The 24,449-nt window shown below is 40.9% G+C and overlaps 1 protein-coding gene across 3 annotated transcripts in view; it reads right to left on the reverse strand.

Annotated features, from left to right (window-relative positions):
* LOC119882333 (cell migration inducing hyaluronidase 1) overlaps positions 1-24,449 on the reverse strand; it is a 206,035-nt gene that overhangs the window by 37,898 nt on the left and 143,688 nt on the right. For all 3 annotated transcript variants that reach the window (XM_038692341.1, XM_038692342.1, XM_038692343.1), the window contains exons 10-14: positions 24,110-24,257; positions 22,437-22,628; positions 11,444-11,613; positions 8,247-8,456; positions 7,726-7,931 (exon numbers count right to left, since the gene is read on the reverse strand). In XM_038692341.1, coding sequence (XP_038548269.1) covers positions 7,726-7,931; positions 8,247-8,456; positions 11,444-11,613; positions 22,437-22,628; positions 24,110-24,257 — 926 coding nt within the window. The remainder of the gene's footprint in view (positions 1-7,725; positions 7,932-8,246; positions 8,457-11,443; positions 11,614-22,436; positions 22,629-24,109; positions 24,258-24,449) is intronic.

A 24,449-nucleotide genomic window follows, 5' to 3' on the forward strand; every position in this document is an offset into this window, starting at 1 on the left:
CATAGCTTGCAAACACAGATAAAAAAAACTAACTTAGAAAAATCATCCTGGCAAAACTATTTTTCACCTGTTCTTAAGTCAGAGGTGATACGCATAGGCTCTGTGCAGATGGATCGTAAAATATCATGTATGAAATTAATCTGCAGATGCTCTGCTTCAAGGTGAGACCAAACATTTCTGTGTATGCCGGTTTCTGAACCACTACGAAGGCCAAAATGTGGACTGCAACAAACTACAAAAGCCTTGTGGTTAGCCAAGCCTGAAACAACTATGTTGTAACACATGGTCAAATGGTGAATACTGCTGAAAAGACAAAGCTTTGCTTTCTCTGCCGGTCAATAAAGTAGATTTTTCAAAAATTGGGAATCACTACAACCACGAGAGTTTCTAAGCAACAGTCATAAATGTGCACATAAATATTAGGCTGATAGTCCAGAAGTATGCCAGATAAACTACAGACCGATAGATACACACACACACAACCAAATGCATGATCCCCCAGGAAATAACAAAACATTTAAAAATAAAAATAAGCAGGAGGCAACTGTGGCAACAGAAAGCACTTTAAAACTTGTAACGATAAATGCCCAGTCAAACATCCACAACAATAATTTTATCATTTCAGCATTTAAAGGTGACCTCCTAGCAAACAAACTGTGGTTTTATTCTCTGCTACATCCCTCATCTTGACCTATCTGTTAACCTTTCTTCTAAATTATGCTGCCTGAACAAGGATACACGCTCCTCTACCCACCACCCACTGCAGCAGCTCAGTTTGGATGAAAAAGGAATTAACTCTTGTGTAATTAAGGTCTCAGTGAGCCCCAATCAAGGTTCAGCCCCCCCACCCCCCAGGCTCCTTCTGTTAGAGAGGATGAGAGGGAAGAAGGTCCAACACAAAGAGTAGTCTGCTCTCCTCTCTTTTTAGAGGAACCATGTTTGATGAGATGACAGTGATGATGTGACAGATGTGTGAAATATGAATTGGATTGCTGCATTAGAAGCCTAAGTGATGAATGTAACACTATGATGTAATAAAGACAGAAAGTTTAGCAGTCTGAGATGGAAAAAAGGTCATACAAGCTGGAAACATTTAAACATGCTGGTGCTTCCAGGCACGAATGAATCATCAAGGGAGTCACATGGATTTGGCTTTAGGGAGGGGAAACTATATTTCTTCAACTAATTCAGCTTCCATCCCATCGAGGGAAAACATTTCAGGTTATAATGTTAAGTTGCAGAGGAAAAAGGCTGACAAAATATATTTATAGGACAGCTTTACTGTACCTAATGTGATGTATTTATTTAGCGTTTACTTTATCAAACAAATTGAAATCTGGAAAAAAAACAATCCAAAGAGAAAGAAAAGTATTTACAAACAAATATAAACCACAAGCCTGAGCTAAAAAACTGCTGACTGGTGTACATTTTAAAGGTCGATTTTCACAAATTACAGAAAAACATATTTTCTCACTACCCAGTAGTGGTATCTGTCAGTGCTGATACTTTTGGTTGTATTCCAGAGGGTGTTATTTCTTTCTGACATTTCTGCCTCCTTGCAATGAGGGTGGATGGAATTTCATTTGTGAGCTTAGAAAGATTTTTCCTTGATGCCCCCCATTGCTCTGCTTTCACACCAACTGCATCAGTGCACCACTGTGCAGACTGAGGGTCCTGATATGCTCAAACAGAACTATTTCATACGATATGTTGTCATTTAAAAATAGGGATAATGGTGAGCATTTCAGGTCTCTCCTGGAAGGCATTCATAACACTGCTCTCAGTTGTTCACATGAAAAATAACTGTCAAGAATGAAAAAAAAGATCTTGACAGAGCAAACCCTAGCTCCTTTGTCACTGCTACACAGCAATCACCACTTGAAGTGAGCGTTAGGGTTGGGCGATGTCTACAAAACTGCCATCGGAACATCAGGATTGACGATGGCATGGGTGGCGGTTTTGTCTTATAAAGGCATGTTTCACACAAAGACTTCACTCGGTAAAAAACACAGCGGTTATTTTACAAGCCACAGTTTACCAGGTAAAGCCACAGTGAACACACAGAGAGCAGATTTTGGTTTTGGTTGTTTGATAGGCTACTTCGCGGGTGGAAAACTCCGGAAAAAAGGCGAGTTCTGTGTCTTTTGGCCGACTTTATAAAACATACTGCTGATGCAGAAGTCAGGGGAGCAGACAGGGAGAGAGAGGCGGGGCGATCTGGTGTGTTTACAGTGAGAAACCAGAGGTGTGTGTGCGTCTGAGTGTGGGCAGAAGAAAAGTCAGAGGGTGCAAAGCAGGTATATTTAAAAATAATAATAAACACTTTTTTGTGGTGGGGTGGGTGGTGAGGGGGTACAATCATGTGTTCAATCGTGTCATCATACAATCGTGTTAGCATGGAATTGAACAGGTGTAACTAATAAAGTGTCCGGTGAGACCAAACATGTGTGGACAGCTGTGTGGATCTCATATTGACTCTATATAATTACTTACTTTACGTTAGTAGCTAGTAGCAAGTAGTTTGGGGGGGGGCGGGCTAACGGTGTCTCCTCTTTATCGCCTTTACCGTCATTTGTCTGAGCACCAGAGTGGAGGAGGTGAGTCCGCCAATCCAAACTGACTGGGGTCTGTTTGTGAGGAAGTCCAGTATCCAGCTGCAGAGTGTTGTGTTTAAGCCCAGAGTGCTGAGTTTGCTGATCAGTTTCATGGGGAGATTGTGTTGAAAGCTGAGCAGAAATCCACAAACAGCATTCTGATGTAGGTGTTGTTTTTCTCAAGGTGTGTGAGGGCTGAGTGGAGGGCAGTGGAGATGGCATCCTCTGTGGATCTGATAGCAAACTGGTGAGGGTCCAGGCTGGCTGGGTTGTTGTGATCAAATGTGGGGATCAAAGCGAGCATAAAAGGTGTCAATTTCATCAGTTAATGTGGCCTCACACATGATGGGGGAGCTCCTGCTTTTGTAGCCTGTGATGTTTTTGATGACCTGCGACATATCTTTGGTGTAACAGGTGTCGGGTAACAGGTGTGGTTTATTCAGAGCATCTCCTCCTCTTAATAATGGAGAAATCTTTTCCACATCCTACATTTTCAGGTGGCTTTGCAAATCTAAACTTAAGGGCTTATTTGCTTTGACTGCTATACACAACGCCACCAGACACATGACAGACAAATAAACAATGAAAGTGCTACAGATATTAATAAAATACTTGATTTGGTATTTCTACCTCTTATGTGGGTACATACATTTCTTTTCATCTGTGGAATCGGAGCAGTGTGCACAGCAGGAGGAGATAGTCAGCAAGGTGGATTGGAACAATATCTTTCACTGTATGTTGCATGCTTGTTTGAATGAAAATCAAATACTGCTCGGTCACTGCTCATATCAAACCCAAACTACCTTCGATATTTTTACCATTACAACACAAATAGACACACACCACATCCATTGACTTTTGCAGTCAGATCCATGTTAGACTGATATTCAGTTTGCAGAGAAATCTTTAGTGACAAAGCACATTTTTGTTGAGGTGAAATCGGGTATGTTGATGTACTTAGTTTGGCTTGGCCTAAAAAACAACTTTTTGCGTGTGTTTATGAATGGAAACATCTCCACTGAACTGACACTTGTAAACATCCAACTGCCATGTCTTGCTGTTTTCTATAAAGGAGATGGCTTGGATAGATGATTTGTGTTGTTAAATGAATGCTTAAGCACACACATACAAGCACACACTCTTTAAACAAGTAAAGTGTTTATGCCCAGCACATCCAACTGGCTAAGTTTAGATGACATTTTCCTCCTCCTCATGCAGCACGTCTCCTGTTCAAATCTTACTAAAATGTATTGTTCTCATTTGAGCATTTACATTCTACACATACACATCTAAACAATGTCAGGGGGAGAGACAGAAGGAATCTCAAACGAGGAAATTAATCATCATAATATCTTAGAGTGGGGAATGTTGTTAGATGAATCATGTTTGATTAAATTAAATACACTGGGATTTGGAAATCATCACAGAATACACTGAACCAGACAAACTGGACAAAAAGCCTAATTAAAAGTATAGTGCATTGTGTATTTACAGGCTGTTATAATTAGATAAATTAGGAGAGGTCTGATGAAAGTCGTTCATTCTATATTTGCCATGGAATTGGATTTCTCCAGAATTGCTTATCCCAACTTTAAGAAACAATACTCAGGTGCCCATATAAAGATTGAAACTGAAACCATTAAAAGATCCCATCTAATGCTAGCTGCACACTAGGGAACAATTGGGCTGATTTTGGGGCCGATTTACTCTCCCGACAATCGAAGGGGCCTTCCCGAGCCGATACTGGTCGGCAGAGATAAAAGAGATTTTAAGATTAAAATATAAAAAATCTGTTAATTCTGTCATTATGTTTGTGGTGTTCCATGTTTTTAAAATTGATTAAGATTTGAAAATTATCTAGCGTGTACCAGGCATAATGCACTTCCAATGAAAGTGATGGGAGACACAATTTGAAGTCTTTAGAAATCAAGTGTTAAGTCTTATTAGTGCAAAATTCCCTCTTTGGGCCCTATTTTTGCAGTAGTGCAACCACCAGCACAAGCAGTGCTCTGACAGTTTGGTATTTACCTAACATTAAAATTCAGTGGGTGTGAGGAGACTATGCAAAAAGAGTTGTTACTTTTTTGGCAGAAAACAGGTTGACAATGAAAATAGACATCTGAAAACCATGTCTGTTTCTAGTGCATTGCCAATCTGCCGCTAATCTGAGGATTTTATCAATAACAACAATGAAAAAACTTGCACAGCAATAAATAGCAACAAATACAATTTTTTTTTACTGAAAAACAAAAACTAGCCTAATGCTTAATGTGGTTATAGCATGAGGTCTGCATTTATCTATAAATGAATAACATTTTTCTGATGATCTGTTTTCCACAGCTAAAAGCTTCCTCTTCAGTTCATTTCACGCCTGCATCTGAAGGAAGCAGGACACATCTTCTGTTGATAAATCGGCAAATAAAAAACATTCTGAAGCAAACAAGATGATGTAATCATTAACAACGTGAAATACAGTGAAATTACGACTGACATAGTGTCGAACTGATGATTGATCATATAAGTATTCTGCCCCTGGCAGCAGATCTGTGGTGATGTGTGTTCATTTCAGCCCTTTGCGTCACCATCCCTCCACAGGGAAACTGGGAAAACCAGAGGGTGCGCCAAAAAAAAATGTGCATCCTAAAAACACGCATGCTGGCCGACCAGATACTGTGTGTGGAGCAGACAAACCCAGACTCCCTTGTTATTGTTCTTGGTGACTTTAACAAAGGAAACCTCAGCCAAGGCTAAAGAACCAGTTCTCTGCAAATGACGCCACTTCTGTCTGGAGGGAGATCAGACAGATCACTACAACAACCCAACTACAAACCCAAAGCCCCCCACTCCATCAACGACTCTCACCTGGCAAATGAGCTGAACCAGTTCTACTGCTGCTTTGAGAGTCAATTGATCTTCCATCACTTCTAGACCTGTACGCCTCGAGGACTCTGAGACGTGCAGGAAAGATTGCAGCTGACTCCTCCCACCCTGGACACAAACTGTTTCAGACTCTCCCCTCTGGCAGGAGGCTGCGGTCCATCAAAACAGCTTCTTCCTGTCTGCAGCTAGCCTCATTAACAAGGCCCTGGTCCCCCACTGACACTCCCCCCTTGCAAATAATATAAATGTCTCTGCACATGTAAACACTATTTCATTTCATATCATGCACAAACCTGGTACATTGCAGACATTTGTTGTTAATTGTTAATCTTTGTTGTTGTTTATTTTTATATTGTCAGTTTATATATTTTGTTGCAATACGTCTGTACAACACAAAGAATAATGCACATGTTCTGCAAATAGTTATATTACTTCTCTATTGACTTTTTATGTCAACTATATGTTTATCTATGTGTAGCACCTTATCATCAAAACAAATTAATAAAAATAAAGCTCCTTCTGATTCTGATTGTTCTGATTCTGATTCTATATGTGTGATCACAAGTTGTGTAACAGATTTTTCTGACCTTTAAAATGATAATGATGATGATGGTTAAAAATGCCATTATCATTTTGGTGGATGAAAAATAACTACAGGTGCTGCAACACTCACGCAGTCAAACTTCACAAAACTAGACAGATTGGAAAAAACTACAGTCAAACGTGTGTGTGTGTGTGTGTGTGTGTGTCTGTGTGTGTGTGTGTGTTTATGTGTATGTGTGTGTGTGTGTCTGTGTGTGTATGTGTGTGTGTGTGTGTGTGTGTGTGTGTGTGTGAGAGTGAGTGAGTGAGTGAGAGAGAGAGTATGAAAGAGAGCATTTTAACTAATGATCACTAGCTATTAAGAAGTTGTGTTCAGACTCAGCCCTTTCACAGTATAGAAAGACCCTTCTGACATTTCTCATTTTTTATTATATCTTAACTTCAAGAAATCATTTATTTCTTTGTCTCTGCGTCTGTTCTTGTCTGTTAAAACAAAATGATCACCTTAAAGAGTATATCTGCTGTCATGTGAAAGTGTCCTGTTTCAGAGTAGTATCTTTGTTCACTTTTTTTGCTGTAACACTACAAATGTTTTCAAAAATGAAACTTTACACACATTTGACCCTTCGCTAAGCCCCGCCCCCCCTTAGTTACAGGTGTTAAGTCCGACAAACTGTTGGCACTGCCATTGTCTATTACTGCACTCCCCGGAGAACTATTGTCAAATTAGTTGGAAAAAGCGATCTCAGAAAGAAGCAGACAGTTTTGCAGTTGCATTATATATTTGAAGGTTGTATTCAGGCGGTCAGACTGACTCAAACTGTGATGGTGAAAACACCATGTTTGTAATGCAATCCATATACAACTACTGTTACTATATTGATTATATTCAATAAGTTTGTAAGGATTTAGAGCCCTGTAACAAATAAAGTCCATTTTGTGAGACAGTGATTTGTTTTTAATTGTGTTCTCTGTACCCAAGCACACTGGATTTGAAATAAAACAGGGACTAAGAAGTTAAGTGATGATTTAGTTCAGATTAGGGGATGTTAAATGCTAACACTGGGTGAACAGTGTCAGATTCTTAGCCAAACCAATGGAAATGATATCACTATCCTGATAGTTTTTGACTGGACTGTGTGTAATGGAGCGGTTAGTCATTCATACTGACTTGTTGATTCATTGGCTAGTTGCTAAGATATCAGGCTTTCAATAAAGGAGGTATGGCCAAGGAGGTATTTCCCACAACTGACTAAGAGTACTATAGTGGAGGCACACCACCTTGCCTGAAATGAAGAGCGCCTCCAAAGAAATTATTACACTTGCATGACACATCCATTTAATCTTAAAGAGCATTGGCAAGGCCATGTATTTAATGAGTAAGGTGATTGTTTAATCTATTGTCTAGTAACTACACTGATTATGAGATGAGATTGAGTCATGATATATCCTACTGGAACCTCAATGTTTCCCCTAAATGTCCCTTAAGAGGCTTCAATGTTCTCATGCTTCACTGAATTTACTTCAGACAAGACATTACAAGACTAGACAGCACTGATTATGACTGCACCATTCCATCAAATAGAAATATTCTAGGTGTGTTGTGCATTATTATGAAAGTTCAGCCTGATGCCGTATTTAGTACCTCCACCTGGCAGATCTCCCACAGGAGATCCCCCATGGTGGGAGAGGTTAAAGAGAGTCTTACCTGCAGTCTTGGCGTGGGTTGGCCACATATCCTGGGTAAGCTCCTTCAGTGATGTCACGGCACATTTTGCTGTCCCTGTCTGAAGGCAGCAGGGTCCCAGCTCGCACCATCAGACCCAGACAGTGGTCAAAGGTGTTCCTCTCTTCTGGACCATCCTCTGTGAAGAAACAGTGGCCTAGTGTGTCATAGCCCACCACATCCTTTACCTGTTAGGGAAAAGAAACATAAAATTTTACTGATAAACGGCTGATACAATGTCACTAGCGCAAGGATTCACCAACAAAGTGTCAATTCTGTGTGTGTGCTGTAAAAGTATCAGCACAGCCTCTCAAGATGTCACTGCCCAGCCAAGACACAATCTAGCACATAACACCACATTTTGTTGTTTTGTTTATTTACAGATTTAATAAACAAGCTATAAGTGCATTTCCTAAAATGACACTAATTATCCCTTTCTTTATGGCCCACATCAAGTAAAAAGAGAATAAAAACCTAAATTTGCGGAAACATTCATAACTGACCAGTAATCCGTTGGATCCATGAATGGTAACACAGCGGGAGAAGGAGTGGTGGATGGACAGATCACTGACGGAGGTGGGGGGGTTGTAGCCTCCCCTCTCGTCCACGTCTCCGTTCATATGGAAATGGACCGGATAGTGTCCCATTGTCTGCTGGCCCATGTGCTGGAGCTCCACCCCAGATATATGAACTGCCCTGAAGCCCCGCTCCACCTGATAATGACAGCAGGTACATGTCAGTTACACACACACACACAGTGACTTACACTTTTAATCATACATTAGTGCATTCACTTTTGATTGGCCATACAGGTGCTGGTCATATAATTAGAATATCATCAAAAAGTTGATTTATTTCAGTAATTCCATTCAAAAAGTGAAACTTGTATAATGTATACATTCATTCCACACAGACTGATATATTTCAAGTGTTCATTCCTTTTAATTTTGATGATTATATCTGACAACTAATGAAAACCCCAAAATCAGTTTCTCAGAATATTAGAATATTGTGAAAAGGTTCAATATTGAAGACACCTGGTGCCACACTCTAATCAGCTAATTAACTCAAAACACCTGCAAAGGCCTTTAAATGGTCTCTCAGTCTAGTTCTGTAGGCTACACAATCATGGGGAAGACTGCTGACTTGACAGCTGTCCAAAAGATGACCATTGACACCTTGCACAAGGAGGGCAAGACACAAAAGGTCATTGCGAAAGAGGCTGGCTGTTCACAGAGCTCTGTGTCCAAGCGCATTAATAGAGAGGCGAAGGGAAGGAAAAGATGTGGTAGAAAAAAGTGTACAAGCAATAACCAGGAATAACCGCACACTGGAGAGGATTGTGAAACAAAACCCATTCAAAAATGTGGGGGAGATTCACAAAGAGTGGACTGCAGCTGGAGTCAGTGCTTCAAGAACCACCACGCACAGACGTATGCAAGACATGGGTTTCAGCTGTCGCATTCCTTGTGTCAAGCCACTCTTGAACAAGACACAGCGTCAGAAGCATCTCACCTGGGCTAAAGACAAAAAGGACTGGACTGCTGCTGAGTGGTCCAAAGTTATGTTCTCTGATGAAAGTAAATTTTGCATTTTCTTTGGAAATCAAGGTCCCAGAGTCTGGAGGAAGAGAGGAGAGGCACAGAATCCACGTTGCTTGAAGTCCAGTGTAAAGTTTCCACAGTCAGTGATGGTTTGGGGTGCCATGTCATCTGCTGGTGTTGGTCCACTGTGTTTTCTGAGGTCCAAGGTCAACGCAGCCGTCTACCAGGAAGTTTTAGAGCACTTCATGCTTTTATGGAGATGCAGATTTCATTTTCCAACAGGACTTGGCACCTGCACACAGTGCCAAAGCTACCAGTACCTGGTTTAAGGACCATAGTATCCCTGTTCTTAATTGGCCAGCAAACTGGCCTGACCTTAACCCTATAGAAAATCTATGGGGTATTGTGAAGAGGAAGATGCGATACGCCAGACCCAACAATGCAGAAGAGCTGAAGGCCACTATCAGAGCAACCTGGGCCCTCATAACACCTGAGCAGTGCCACAGACTGATCGACTCCATACCACGCCGCATTGCTGCAGTAATTCAGGCAAAAGGAGCCCCAACTAAGTATTGAGTGCTGTACACGCTCATACTTTTCATGTCCATACTTTTCAGTTGGCCAACATTTCTAAAAATCCTTTTTATGTATTGGTCTTAAGTAATATTCTAATTTTCGGAGATACTGAATTTGGGATTTTCATTACTTGTCAGTTTAAATCATCATAATTAAATGAAATAAACACTTGAAATATATCAGTCTGTGTGTAATGAATGAATATAGTATCCAAGTTTCACTTTTTGAATGGAATTACTGAAATAAATCAACTTTTTGAAGATATTCTAATTATATGACCAGCACCTGTATGTGGAAATATTTGTGTGTGTGAATGGCCACATGGAGCACTGTGCATCCAGGAGCTTTGTAATCCTTTTTCTTCAGCCATTGTAGGGGTGGTGGCGTTGATGGATGGATGTGGATGAATCTCCACATCTCCACATCTCCACTTACTAGCTTCTTTCCAGAGCTTTCAACTGGAGTTTGTCCGGTTGTCACAGAGATGGATCCGATCATTCATCCATCATTTGCTGATATGATACATACATGATACAGCTGAAACCTACAGGAAAAGCTAATCTTGAGTTGAGATTGTTTAGTCATACTACTTTATTGCCCAATACTGGATGGATTGTCATAAAATTTGGATCAGACATTTATGGTCCCCCATGGTAGACCTAAATAGCAAGGTGCTGATTTGTCCAATAGTTCTCTCCGGGTGCTCCGGCTTCCTCCTACCATCCAAAGACATGCAGTCTAGGTTGATTGGTTACCCTAAATTGTCCTTAGGTGTGAGAGTGAGCGTGAGTGGTTGTTCGTCTATGTGTGGCCCTGCGATGGACTGGCGACCTGTCCAGGGTGTACCCCGCCTTGCGCCTGATGTCAGCTGGGATTGGCTCCAGCCCCCCCCCCCCCACGATCCTGTATGGAGGATAAGCGGTTGACGATGGATGGATGGATGGTTTGTCCAATATGGACGTAATTCCTCGGGATACTGGGAGTGAAGTGAATTAAAACCTCCGATTTACATACATTAACAGAGCAAAAGACCAAACATCAGAGTACCTGTTGACAGAAAAACCTCAACTCAAGGTAAACTTTCTGGCTTGTTCTGGAGTTTAGACTATATTACACTGCATGGCCCTGCATGATTATGTACCTGCCTTCCTTGGGGATCTACTGCAGCCCTATATTACCAGCAGGTCTCTAAGGTAATCTGGTCAGGATCCATTTGTTGTTCCTCAATCTAAGCTTAAAATAAAGGGGACTGTGCTTCTGATGTTGTGGCTCCTAAACCTATGAACTCTCTCCCTCTGGACACCTTTAAAAAGCAGCTCAAGAGATTTGTTCAGACCTGCCTTGGTGAAATTGTTTTTCTTTTAATTTCTATTTTATGGTGTTTTATGTCTGTATGTATGTTGGATGCTTTATTTCTTTTGTGAAGCACTTCGTGACATCTCTGTTAAAAGCTAGTAAGTGAACCTCGAGTTAAGATTGTTTTGTCAACTGCTGTTTCCAAAGTCAAGAATTACAGTAACTGTCAAGCTCAAATCATAGTAGCTGTACCTGTAAATTACAAAGTCAGAACAAGACCGTACCTTTAAATGTCCTCCAAAAGTGTCAAAGTTGAAGAATTTGCAGGCCTCGTTGCCATAACAGCCAGGCTCCATGTCACCACGGAGCAGGATGTTACGACTCAGCAGCCCCACCTCCGCCCTCATATCCACCCCGTCCACCTCTTCACCCATGTGGATGAACTGTGCCTTACCTGCACGAACACATGCATTTAAGCACACAGGCAGGCATGCACAGACACACACACACACACACACACACAGAGACATCGCACCTCAGCTCAAGGGCATTAAACATTACAACAACCACAATATAGAGACATCTATAGCTTCACTGTTTCTACTAAACATTCCATTCAACCAGATGCCAGTTCTCACCAGAGACTGAGAAAAGTACACTTTATTGTTTGTTTGCTGTGTGTGTGTGTGTGCGTGCAACTGAACAGATGTTTCAGATAATTGTGATGGAGGACATAATGGTGAAGCTCTCTTTTTAAAGGACAATGGGCAAGCAGCGCTGGTGAACACACAGAGGCACTCACAATGCTGCATAACACATAGACACACATTTTCAAACTTTCATTTATGTAGAGCAGTTTGTTAAGACTGTGTGTGTGTGAGAGCGAGCAAGAGAGACAGAGGCAGAGGAAGAGAGAGGAAAGCTGACCATGAGTGGGGCCATAGCCCGGTTTTTAGAAATAGCAAGGTTATTTCCTGCTAGGTGGGGTTCGGGGCCATGCCCCTTCCAAACTGAACAAAGGAGCACAAATGTAGTCTCTTTCAGGTTTTGGCCTAAATTACCTGTGTGTTTTAACACTCATTACTGAAGTTCGTCCAAACAATAAACATAATCTAAAAATTACACACGGCAGTGACAGTGAACATTTTACGCATGGAATAAAGTAGAACAAAGGAAAAGCTTTTGTGTAATAAATATATTAAGATAATATTAATAATTAATGTAATATAAAAATGCAAAAATTAAGTAACCAGGTAGCTTTTGGATGCAGGAACACTGCTTACCTACTGTACTGTAGCCTACTGCCCAGTTTGTACCTTTTTGTTTTTAACTCTTGGGTAAGGGTAGCCAGGCAGGGATGGAAATTGGCAGGTTGCTACACCCACCAATTTGACATGCAAGGGATAAAAGAGGTACTAGAAGCCTTTTAACTGGGAAATTACAATTTGACTCGAACTTATTAATTTGCAAAAAAATCCACCGACTAGATAAGTTGTATAAAAAAGTTAAAAAGATTGTATACTTAATAAATCTTTAATTTAAATATATCCCAATACATAATATGCCCTTTAAACTAATAAATAATACTTTGTATTTCAAAATTTTCAGGATGACTGGGGTATTTACTGACATATTTTATGTTGTAGAACAAACGTGAACATCTCTGTTAACCACAGACCTAATTTTAGACATCTAACAAAAAACCCATTCACTTTGAGATGAGGGAAGAGAATGTGCTAAAATGCTGACTCATTTCCAGGTTTTAGGACTCATTCCTGCAGCACTCTATTAATGTAAGTTAATAAAACTGTCCATAAGGAAGCTGAGAAAGTTAAGGTTAACCTCCCTCTTCCCCAGCTCCACCCTCTCGCCCAAATATGGTCATTTCTGGCTCCAAAAAAAGGCATGGGGATGGACACAAAAGCAAACTCGAGACTACAGAACGGTAGTCCACAAAGCAAAGGCTGATGTCACAGTGGCTACATCCACATCTTTTCATAAAGTCTGTGGTTTGGACCAAAGAAAAAATTACATTATTTCCTTTTAGTTCCTGGTTGTGTTCACACTAGCTAAAGTTAACCGAGAGCGGTAAAGATGAACTTACAGACTCAACCGACTGACAGGTAACTCATTTAGGGCTGAAACGATTCATCGATTAAATCGATAACATCGATTCATAAAATGTTTCGACACAAATTCTTTGCATCGATGCTTCCTTTAATCCAAGTAACTTTACAGCACAGTGTTTCGCAGGGACATTTATTCCTGTGGCACATCACGCTTACGATGTGAACACGACGTGATTATGATGGAGCTGTTTGCAAAGTGGAGGAAGAGAGAGAAAACAGCGAGGGACAAAGAAGAAAGTGTCCAAAGTATGGGATCATTTCAAGCTAAAGAAAACAACTCTGTATTGTTACCGTCCGTCCACCGTAAAATGAAACTTATGTTGCCTCGGCAACAGCATGGCGGCGCCTGATCAGAAAGCAGCCGGTGTTCTGCCAGCGGACCACAGACAAGGTAACAGTAACAGCAACGTTAGCATTTAACTGAAATCATGATTGATTGTTGAGTTGAAGCCAAAGTAAGCTGCAGACCTCAGCTGATAATGTGACCACGTGCGTTTGTTGTTCTCCTTTTTGGCCGTGAGTTGTGACCTCACAGTCATGAGTTAACTGGGAGTCGGGGAGCTGCACCTTGTAACTCCCCTGCAGCTCTCTCTGTAGCTCAGACAATCCCTGCTACCTGCGTGTGCTAATCCATCCTTTCACCCAGATTCTTTGTCTATAATCGCCATCTTTATAATAAGAAAAAAAGCTGTTTCGTGGGCAGGATCGCTCATTTCACGTTTCACAGTGTGTTTTCTTGACAAAACGTGGTTTGGAGACCAGCGTCGGGTGACAGAGCCACTGTCAGCTCCTGTAGTGTGTGTGTGTCCCATTCATGTTTGTGATTGTAAAGCAGCTGTCTGGTTGTTGATGTTTGCTGTATGACACACTATGAAGTTCCTAAAAGATAAATAAATATCTATCTCCTATAAACGTGCACAGCTGATCCCGTTACGGTCGGGGGGGAGGGGTTCCGCCACCAAGCAAAAGTACTTCTTAAACGACGCATCGATGAATCGTTGAAATAATCTATCGAAGCTTCGAATATTAAAATCATCATGAGCTGCAGCCCTAAACTCATTCACTGGACAGTGGTGATGTTGTTCTGTACATTTATGTTCTCTGGTGTCACAAAAAGCCTACAAAGAAATAACTGATCATGAGTATCATTAACAGTATATACACCATGTCATGAATACTGATAAACAGGTGAAGACAGGGCAAAACTGAGGTGTGTTGTGCAGCAATATTCACACTCACACTGGGTCAAAGCTACAGTATTATGCATTTCACATAGTGTCCAATTTACACCTCAGCAAATTATAGTGAGGCTGAGGAGAACAAAGAGGATCACATGAAAGTCAGGGACAAGAAGAAAAGGGCAGCAAAATAACACAGTAAGAGGTAGAATGGTGCAGTGACGATAACAGCTGTTCCACGCATCCTCCACTCCTACACATTCACATCCTGAACAACACAAATGTGCTGATTAGGAGAAACAAAGCGACGAGAAAAAAAAAAGAAATCAAAGAAATGTTCAAGTGCAAAATCTGAGAGACAGAAGATCACACCCACATGCTTAATCTCTTTTCTCCTCCTACTCCCTCCACCAGCACAGCAAGGACTCAAAAAGTACAAATGAATACTTTCGCTCCAGCTCAGACTTCAAACAGCAGGCTTAATAGAATTATTTTTAGATCCTACTTTACTACCTAGTGTTTACTGTCATACAGTTCCTCTTATCTGAAAAATTGGAGTTGTCAGGCCAAGATGGCGGCAGTGCTACCAAAGCGCCATTTATCAGCCATATTCCCAAAAAAAACACAGAGTTTTGCCTCTTGCCCGATTGGATACAAAACAGCCGATCAGTGTTACTTTCTCCAAGTCTGTGATTGGCTGGTTTGTGGCACATTGTAATACACTGGAAAGCTGATCGAGTGTGCAGGCAGAGTTGAGAGTGCACACAGCGGTGATGTTGAGAGAAGAGTGAGCCGGTGCTCAGTTGCCTGCTAGAGCAAAGAGCAGAGACTGAGCAAGCGTAGGCAGACTTGAGCAGGCCAAAACAAATTTTTATTTGCTCAAATATTTATTTTCTCTTCAATATATAATTTGTGTGCTTTCCAAAGTCTTACTGTGTGCACACGGAAATCCCACTCTGTGGGCACACATATGACCCCATATACTTAAATAATGACTTTTCTACATCTAGTAATGGTTAAAGCCTCACAAAGCCAGCTCAAAGTGTTCATTTGTCTTGTTTGGAGATGGATGTAAATTTAAACAGGCTGTTCAAGATATGAATGACAACGCTCTCCTTCAATCAGACATCAGCATGAACCCTTCCTATACCCAACGAATAATCAAACCATTTGCCTGGTCAGTGATTGGTCTTTCATTCAAATTGTTTATCAGGTAAACAATGGCAGATTTCTGGAAACAATGCCTAAAATAAAAAAGTCTTACACTATCTACCAAAATCAGTTTCTGAGTACGTCTAATGCCAGAAATAACCCATGCAATATTAGAAACAAACTTGCCTACGACTATATGGTACGTGGACAGTTCTGGGGATGTTCTGATAATTTTTCCTTATTTGGTTGCTTAGTCATGAAGTGGATTTTTAATGCTACAGCAGTCAATAATATTTTAAACAAATGTGTGATTACAACATGGCAACAACTCCATGCACAAAGCGAGAAGAATATGGCAGGCCTGCACTGGATCACCATGTGCCAGACCTCATTGCCTAACATCAGTATTTGACCTCACTGATGCTCTTGAATGGGAGCAAATAGTCTGGCATAACAGTATGTCCATGGTTTCAGAATCCTGTGATGCATTTTCACATGCCACTTATGTGTAGGAGTCCTCACACTTTGACCATGTAATGTATCTACTGACCCAGTTTTGTTAATGGGGTTTGTGTGTTTTTGAGAGGGGTCATCATGTCAATCCTGCAGAGTTTGCTGACTGGTTCTTTATGTACTTGTTGGGAATGATCAGTTCTCAGTGGATGTTTAAATCTCATAGTGAAAACTGACCTGGAGAGATGCAGCCTGGCTTTATGCTCAATCGTTTATATCGTTGAGTCACAAATTCCACACTTTACCATAATATTTTGGTGAGGGAAAGACACAATGCACAGCTGTGAAGTTAACTTTACATTGGAATTCAACATCTCCAACATGTCCAACGTAAAACAAATATCCAACTTGAAACTAACTTCGTTAAACGACTTGCCCATGGACCAGCAGGTGACTTTATAGTTCGCCAAGACGCTGCGGTGATGTTAGCTGTAGCAGCAGGAGAGCTGTGAGTATCGCTGTCTGGAGATGCTGTGTTGCTCTTGGACAGTCTCGTCCTCTCGTGATAGCTTTGCAGCAGCAAGTAGCATCAGTTTTCTAACCCACAACCTAGCTACCATTAGCTATATTGCTGTGTCGTTGTTCACTCTATCATGCTATTTGTCATGGTGTTGGATTTCTTCCTTCTAAGTTTACACTTACCCCATCTTTATAACTTATGCAGAGAATATCCTATGGCAGTTCCAATTGGAAATGCCATCTTTCATTGAATTTACTAAAAATGTTCTATATCGGGATATCTATTATTTGGGATGTGAAATTACCTATATCAGGATATGAATTTTTTTGTCATATCGCACAGCCCTAGAATATATAATAGAAATAGAATAATGCTAAATCCTTCATCACTGCTCAAGGCCATAGATCCACTCCCCAACATTTATTTTCTACACTAATCATCATTTATGCCATTTATAACTGTCAAAAGTTCAACATGTAAAACCCAGGCACAAGTTATTGGACTCAAACTGATAAATAGCCCTGGGCTATCTGTCTTTTTCTCAGCCATCTCCCAGCTCTCAGCTGCCAACAACAAAAACACCCTCCCTGATTGCGCATAACCTCAGGGGCTGGGGAGTAGACCTGATTATCACTGCATGTTCAAAAACGGTGCTGCAAAGTGGCACGCAGGCAGGAATTAATGACATGGATTACAGTCAGGAGGAGAATGACAGGAGCTCTGAGGAGCAGCCACGGGCTCACAAAAACAGGATTTGCATGGCCTAACACCCGGTGACGTCAGAGAGCCGAGGAAAAACACGGTTACTGCTGACATTTATTATTTTTATTTTAATTATACAGAACAACAGTGAAGGCTGACCTGAATAACTCTACAGAATGTGAACTCTGCTGAGAGGGAAATATTTGTGTTCAAACCAGCATACGTTTCCATGTGTCCGTGTGTGTATATCTGTGTGTCAGCGTGAATGAACCCAGTCAGCAACACACAGTACTCCGGCATGCAGACTGAGACATTCCTTTGGCCCTGATTCAGTCCAAACACCTTCCACTGACTCCCACACAATGCTCTAGGCTGTGTCAACTTGGCCTCTATTAGACTTTGTGTTAATGTTCACGTGCATGCGCACGCACACGCACGCACGCACGCACACACGCACACACACACCCCTCTGTAGATTCAGCCTTAATGCTCTTTGAAGGATTCATTGCAATTTAAATGGTTTCAGTGATTTAAATCTGTTCAGACAGATAGAAATGCCATACTTTAACAGGGAGTTTATTCCAAATCACTATATCTAAAGGAGGAATACATTCACTCACTCTCTCTTCAATAAAAGAAATGATCACAACCTGAATTTTTCAGAATTTTGCAAGCAAAGATAGCAATAAATTAAAGTTATGATACTTAAGATGTTTGTTGAATTTGTAATGCCTATGATAATTAGTGGTAACAGCAAGTGCAGTTTAATAACACAGGTCTGTTCAAAATGAGAGATGTTGTTATGGTCAGCGGTACGGCTCCTCCCTTTCCTAGTGTTTCTGCTGTGTTCTCCCCATCCGTGTGTTTGTTTTGTTTGCCCTGTCTGTCAATTCAATTCAATGCTGTCAAAGCAGTAAGTCTATTTAACAAACAATAAAATTAAATTAAAAAAGACAGAGTAAAAAAAACAAAATATATCGTACATTGTAAATAAGTCCTGCCAAGGGACAATTATTAAAATAACAAACAATAATAATACTAATAATAATTGTGATAATGTCACAGTAATTTTATACAAACAACAACAATTATTTATTTTTCATATTAGTTTCCACTGGTGGTCCTCAGTTTGTGGCATGAGGAGATATATTTTGCTGCAACGATTTGGCTTTTGGGCATTTCTCCCAGTAAACGGGAGTTTCTGTGTGTCTGATATGAATTCGAATTCGGGGTATATTTGGGAAATGTTTTTCTCGTACATTTTTGTATTTAGGGCATGAGGTTAGAAAGCAGCTCTATCTCAGCTCCCAGTGTGACACAGGACAGGTAGAGTCTCTCCTCTTGTGGTAGCCAGCTCTGTCTGTGGCGACCCTTTTCTATGGCCAGGCTGTGTTCACTCAGTCTGTATGTCATCATCACTTTTCTTAGTTTAGGACATTTTATTGTGCTCAGGGCCCTCATGTATAAATGCTGCCTATGCACAAAAAGGTTAAAGACGCTGGTTTTCACACACGTGTGATGTATAAAAATGAATGTGACATGAGAATGTGGGGGCAGTGGTGCAAACTATTGAGCTGCCGTGATAAAAGCAAACTTTTATCTGGCTCTGTCAGTAAACTCCAACATACTCATAACCCTCCAAAAGTATTAAAATAACGTTTCCTCTCCAGTTTCTGTGTATATGTCTATGAATTAGTCTATGAAAAACATAATTATGTCTGATACACCATAAACGTTTGATCATGTATGTGGATGTTTAATATCAAATTAAAATTGAAAGTGAGATGAATAGATAATGTTGCCTGTCACACGTTAATTTCACGTCATATCAAATGTTATGACTTAATCATTTAAACATTCAAACCAGCAGTGTTGTTTGTGCTTGCGCTAGTGAGCCATAACTATTCCATAATGCATCTTTCAATTGTAAAAGATATAAGCCAAGTGCCAACTCAAATCTCGAATCAATGTCAGCAAAATATGTCATCAGCCCTGACACTCAATTCTACCAAACACACCCTAGCTTTTTGGGGTGTGTTTGTTGGGTGTGAGGTTGTAGGAAAACAACTGTTAGAACTTGGGTCTTATTTTGGTAGCTCCAGCCATTGGATGTATCAGTTGTGATTTCTCACCAAAGAAATAGTTTCCAGCCTGTCTGATAGTCCGACTGCTTGTGTTTACTGAGCCATTAAACAAATTTTACTCTATGTTGCAGTGTTCCAAGATCTCAAATACTTCCAAATACAATTTCACTGAAAAAGCCTATTGCCTGAGCTCTGAAAATACAACCTGAGTATTTATGGTATGGTTTTCTTTTTTCAGTTGTAAACAGGATTTACTTAAAATTTGTACCAAAGAAACCAGATAATTTCTATAATGCAGTTATTAATCTTTTGTATTAATAATTCAACCTGACCGGATTAACGCCAATCTTAGGCTCCAATTGTCACTTTGTCTATGCAGAAAACAAACTGGAATTTTACTTCATGCATGCATAATTTCCAGTGAAACCCTTGTGTTTAGGTACCCAGTTTCTAATCCTGCACAGGACAGGAGGACTCTCTCAGTAACAATAGTACTAGTAGTACAATTCCCTACTACATAGGGGTAATTACAGAAATAAATAAAGAAGCAAATACATTGAATGATTATTGGAGAAAAATGACAGCCATAATTGTTTTCAGAAATGGGGTTTCATTAATTAAAAATATTAGAGAATATACATTTTATGTAAAAAAAAGAATTGTTTGTTAATCACTTTCTAAGAAACCCCTCAGTTCCTTTAATGGAGATCTAACTTATAATCTTTCTGTGTTTTTTTGTATTATAGTAGACCCAGACTCAAACTAAGTGTGATTAAGCTTTTTTTATTCCAGCATCAAAACTGTGAAACAAACTGCCTGACTGCGTTAAAGGTTACCGGAATGCAATGCCATTATAAGAAATTGATTTGAAACACAGTTTTACCTCTGTGTGTCTCATGTATTTTCACTTGTGATATGTGTTTTATCTTTTTTCATTAGTCCAGTTTGTTTCTTGTTCTGTCACCTTTTGCTTTTAACCTTGTAGAACATTTTGCTTTGGTTTGTGTTTTATGTGCTGTAAAGGTAAAGTTGACTTTACGTAACTTGCCATTTTAATTTAAAATGAAATTCCTTCAAAAGTCTTCCAGGGAAGAGAGCCAGGATACAGCCATTGCTGGCCCAGCTTGGACTTAAGGCTGCACCTGGTAAATGTCCGGTCTGGAGGAAATGGGACTCTTCCTGCCAGCAGGCTTCGTAAAAGTCTGACATTGGAAACAGTGCCCATCCACTTTGACTGCATTTGAGCACCAAGTATCACCATGTAAACACGCAGCCGCCTCCTCTGATCTCGCCAGAGCCTTGCACTCTCACAGAAAGCTGTGCCCGTTGTGTGCTCTGGAACCATTGCTGGCCCTGACAATATTGAAGCCCTAGGCGAAATTTTAAATTGCCGCCCCCACCACCATGCCCAATCCTAAAAGTTCACCTAGGGGTGGGAGTCATCACTCCTTTATTCACAGGTATTGTTTTAAACATTCAGCAACCAAACTCACAATTTTAGCATGTATAGATGAACAGCCAAGTCAGTAATCATGGTCAATAATGAATAAGTGAGATCAGCATACTTTTCAATCTCCACATGATAGCCTAAATTGGGGGACCAGACATATATGTGTCCCTCCATAAACAGTGTGTCACTCCAGAGACAGAGAGTTTCTTGCATTATGGGGTAGATTTCAGTTGCAGAGGGGACAGAAATGAAGAGGAGCGTCTGGGAGTCCTCCCCCAGAAAATCTTTAGCATTGAAGACTTAATTTCTCGCAAATATGGTGGAAAGGTAATTTATGTAAAAGGAAACACGAAATTCAGGCAGCAGGTGACAATTCAAAATATAAAAAAATAATAGAATGTAATGCAGCACACATGCAGCATGATTCAGCCTTCCCTCCTTTTTGTGTCTTGTTTGGGATGTGCATGTGGCACCTTTCCACCTCAAGTAAGTTAATTTAAATTTAGTTATAAACTCCTGGACTTTAATAGCTCCTGTGTTTCAACAGGTTTTCTGCTCATGTTCAAAACTTTCTGCACATTCTCTCCCAAATATCTGTGTTCTCTGACATGTAGAGAAAAAAGTCGTAATATAACAAGACTGATTCATTATTTATATACATAATATTTTTTAAGTCTACCTGTCCTTTACTCTGCTGTGCATCACTTATTGCTTGGCTGGAATTATCATCTTTAGACCGTTTGACTGACACATTGCACATTCTACATGTTGCATGTGAAACCGAAACCAACTGGAAAACACTCCACACACATGTTAATTTAAGCAGCTCAGCTCAGCGAGGCTGTGCCTCAGGTTTTAAATGTTTATACTGCAAAACTCTACATAACGACACGACTCGTCACAACTGTCTGGACTCTCAGCGCGAGGTGCACTTTATTACTATCACGGCGTATGCCGGTGTCGAAGCAGCTGGGCAGAGTTGAAAATCTTCCCTTGTAGCGACCCCAGACAATTTGCACCCTAGGCAACTGCCTATGTTGCCTGTGCCACGGATCGGCCCTGTCCGGAACATTGATGGGGCAGGTCTGTGTAAAGATGTGGGCTTAACAGTCTTCGATTTCCCGGTGTTTGGCAGTATGAGTCCCATTTCTTCCAGAAGGGACATTTACCAGGAGCAAGCTGGGCCAGCAATGGCTTTATTCTGGCTCTCTTCCCTCTCCTCTGGAGCGATCACAGCACGCCATGGTGCCTGGTCCTTTTGATTAAGTACGTAAATATGCCTATTGAGCAGTAATCAGCATAGGAAATGCCTGGTCCAAAGTAAAATTCACGGTCAAGGTCACGGTCACTTCAAAACCTAGTACAGGTAAGGACAATACGAGCTGAGACAGTCAGTTACACTCTCCCCTACAACAACAGCTACTGTCAAAATGTCAGCTCACAAACATGTTAAAGAAGAGACTTTATGCCAATACTTAAAAATCTAGTTAGTCTGAGCCTTAACTTGAATACAATAAGTTGAAATGCCTTGTCAGTACATAAATGTTTCCCAAGCAACATCAAACCCTGTCATGTAAGGTAACACACTGTAGGTCACTGGTTCTCTCACCTTGGACCCTAACCTGGTTGGATGTGCAGGTAGGGCAGGGCAACAGGGTAAACTCTTCTGCCTGGTGCATGGAGTAGTCCGTACTGGCCACCACCACCCGATCCCCGGACACCCAGCCCTGGGGCTGGTCGGCGAGCTCCAAGATGCTGCTGTTGGACAACATATCGATGGAAATGGAGGCCTGTGGGTGAACTACGGGTGGAGAGGGTGAGAGTTAGAGCTCACAGAATACAGCAAAGCTGGCACACATACTGCTGCATTCACACAGGCCTACAGAGTCACACACTTTAATAATTGTTATGTCTGTGCTATTTCTTTAGTCATCTATCTATCCTGAACCACCACAACTAACTCCTTTGAATGCCAAGGAGCAGTTGTTCTACTCAGTCTCTCAGAGTCACCCCAGACACCCTGCCACAAGCTCATAACCATAGATGAGGGTTGGAAGAGATTGACTGGCAAAACAAGAGGTGCACCTAAAGCCCTCTTCAGCCAAAAGAGTAACCAAAGTCATTATTGCTGACAAAGCACTAATCTGCCCCATCAATCATGTATTATATCTTACCCATCACTTGATATGAAAGACCCTGAGATGCTAGAATTCCTCCGCTTGCACTACTCCTAGTTACAACCCCATCTTTAAGGTGCTGACAACTCATTAGTGCCGATTTACAGTCGGCTGCAAACAATTCCAGTGCACGTTGGAAGTACAGGTTAAAAAACCCAGAAGGAGTATGTCATTAGCAAAAAGCAGAGATGCAATCCTGAGGTCATCATACCAGACACTCTCTGTTCCCCAGCTTTGTCAAGAGATTCAGTCCATTGAATTAACAAACAGAGCCCTTGCACAGCACAACACCCAAAGAGAATGAACAATAAGCACCAGATGGCTCACAGCAACAGTCCCGGCACCCTGTATTTTCGCAGAACCCCTCAGTTATTTCCCCACAATGAGTTTACATTCCTTCATTTTCATTGTGATACAAGTAGCAGTGGGCTACATGCATTTTTATGCAACTTTATTTTGCCTAGTTTCATTACTAAATAGGAGACTACCGCTGTGCACTTGTTTTTATGTTCATTAATTCATTCAAAGCAGCAAAAATGTTGAAAATAAAGTCTGCAGTGTGTGTTATTCAAAAGTTGTTGTCTTCACTCTCAGCAATCTCACCAGGAGAAAAAGTAATGTCAGACCAAGCTGACCAAGTAGTTTTTGCAGTCCCCTGTAGCATCTCTATAGCAACCATAGCCCGAATGTGTAGTTACAGTTTTGAGGAGGCATGTGTCAGCTATGGCATAAAATCAGAGCAGGTGCCATGCGTGCGCACAAACCTTAAAATCTTTACTAGTTTGTGCAACTTTAAAAAGGTGCGTAGTACCTAAAACCAGTTCTGCCAACATTAGTGCAAACACAAGGGATATCTAAGGTTAAGTAGTTACTGGATCGTGTGCTATAGTTACTAAATGGGTTGTACCAAGTGACAACCTGACAAAAGATCACGCCAAGAACAAGCCCAAACAGAGGTCCGCTCAGAATGGTTGGAGCAGTACTTGTAACTCTGGGGTGTTTTGTGGCTGTATACTTACAGAAGTGGAAATGTCACACAGATACTCAAATACATACCATACTCACAAACATATACACAGACACTGACAGTATGTGATGAACATACCCAGTTTTCCACAGAGGAAGCGGACCCTGTAGTTGTGACAGAGGCCATGAGCCTGGTCCTTGTTGAGACAGACAAAGCCATAGTCCTTGTCATTCTTGTAGATCACATCTCCTGTCTGGTTGGATGGTATGCCGTCATGGGTTTCAGCCTTACAAGGGAAAGACAGATTTTAAGAACAACATTGTTGTGTGACTGGTCTATAGTTTGAGGAAGAGATGTCTGGCCACTTGTCATCAGGATATCCCTTGTTTGCAGGCATCTAAAATGATGTGTTTATGCATCAGACATCTGGTATATGTCTAGTTTCTGGCTTTTGTTGGCAAACAGTTTATATTTCACA

This window comes from Micropterus salmoides, unplaced genomic scaffold (genome assembly GCF_014851395.1).
Source record: "Micropterus salmoides isolate LMB-PRFRI ecotype aquatic unplaced genomic scaffold, ASM1485139v1 Ms_hic_scaffold_3, whole genome shotgun sequence".
NCBI lineage: Eukaryota > Metazoa > Chordata > Actinopteri > Centrarchiformes > Centrarchidae > Micropterus > Micropterus salmoides.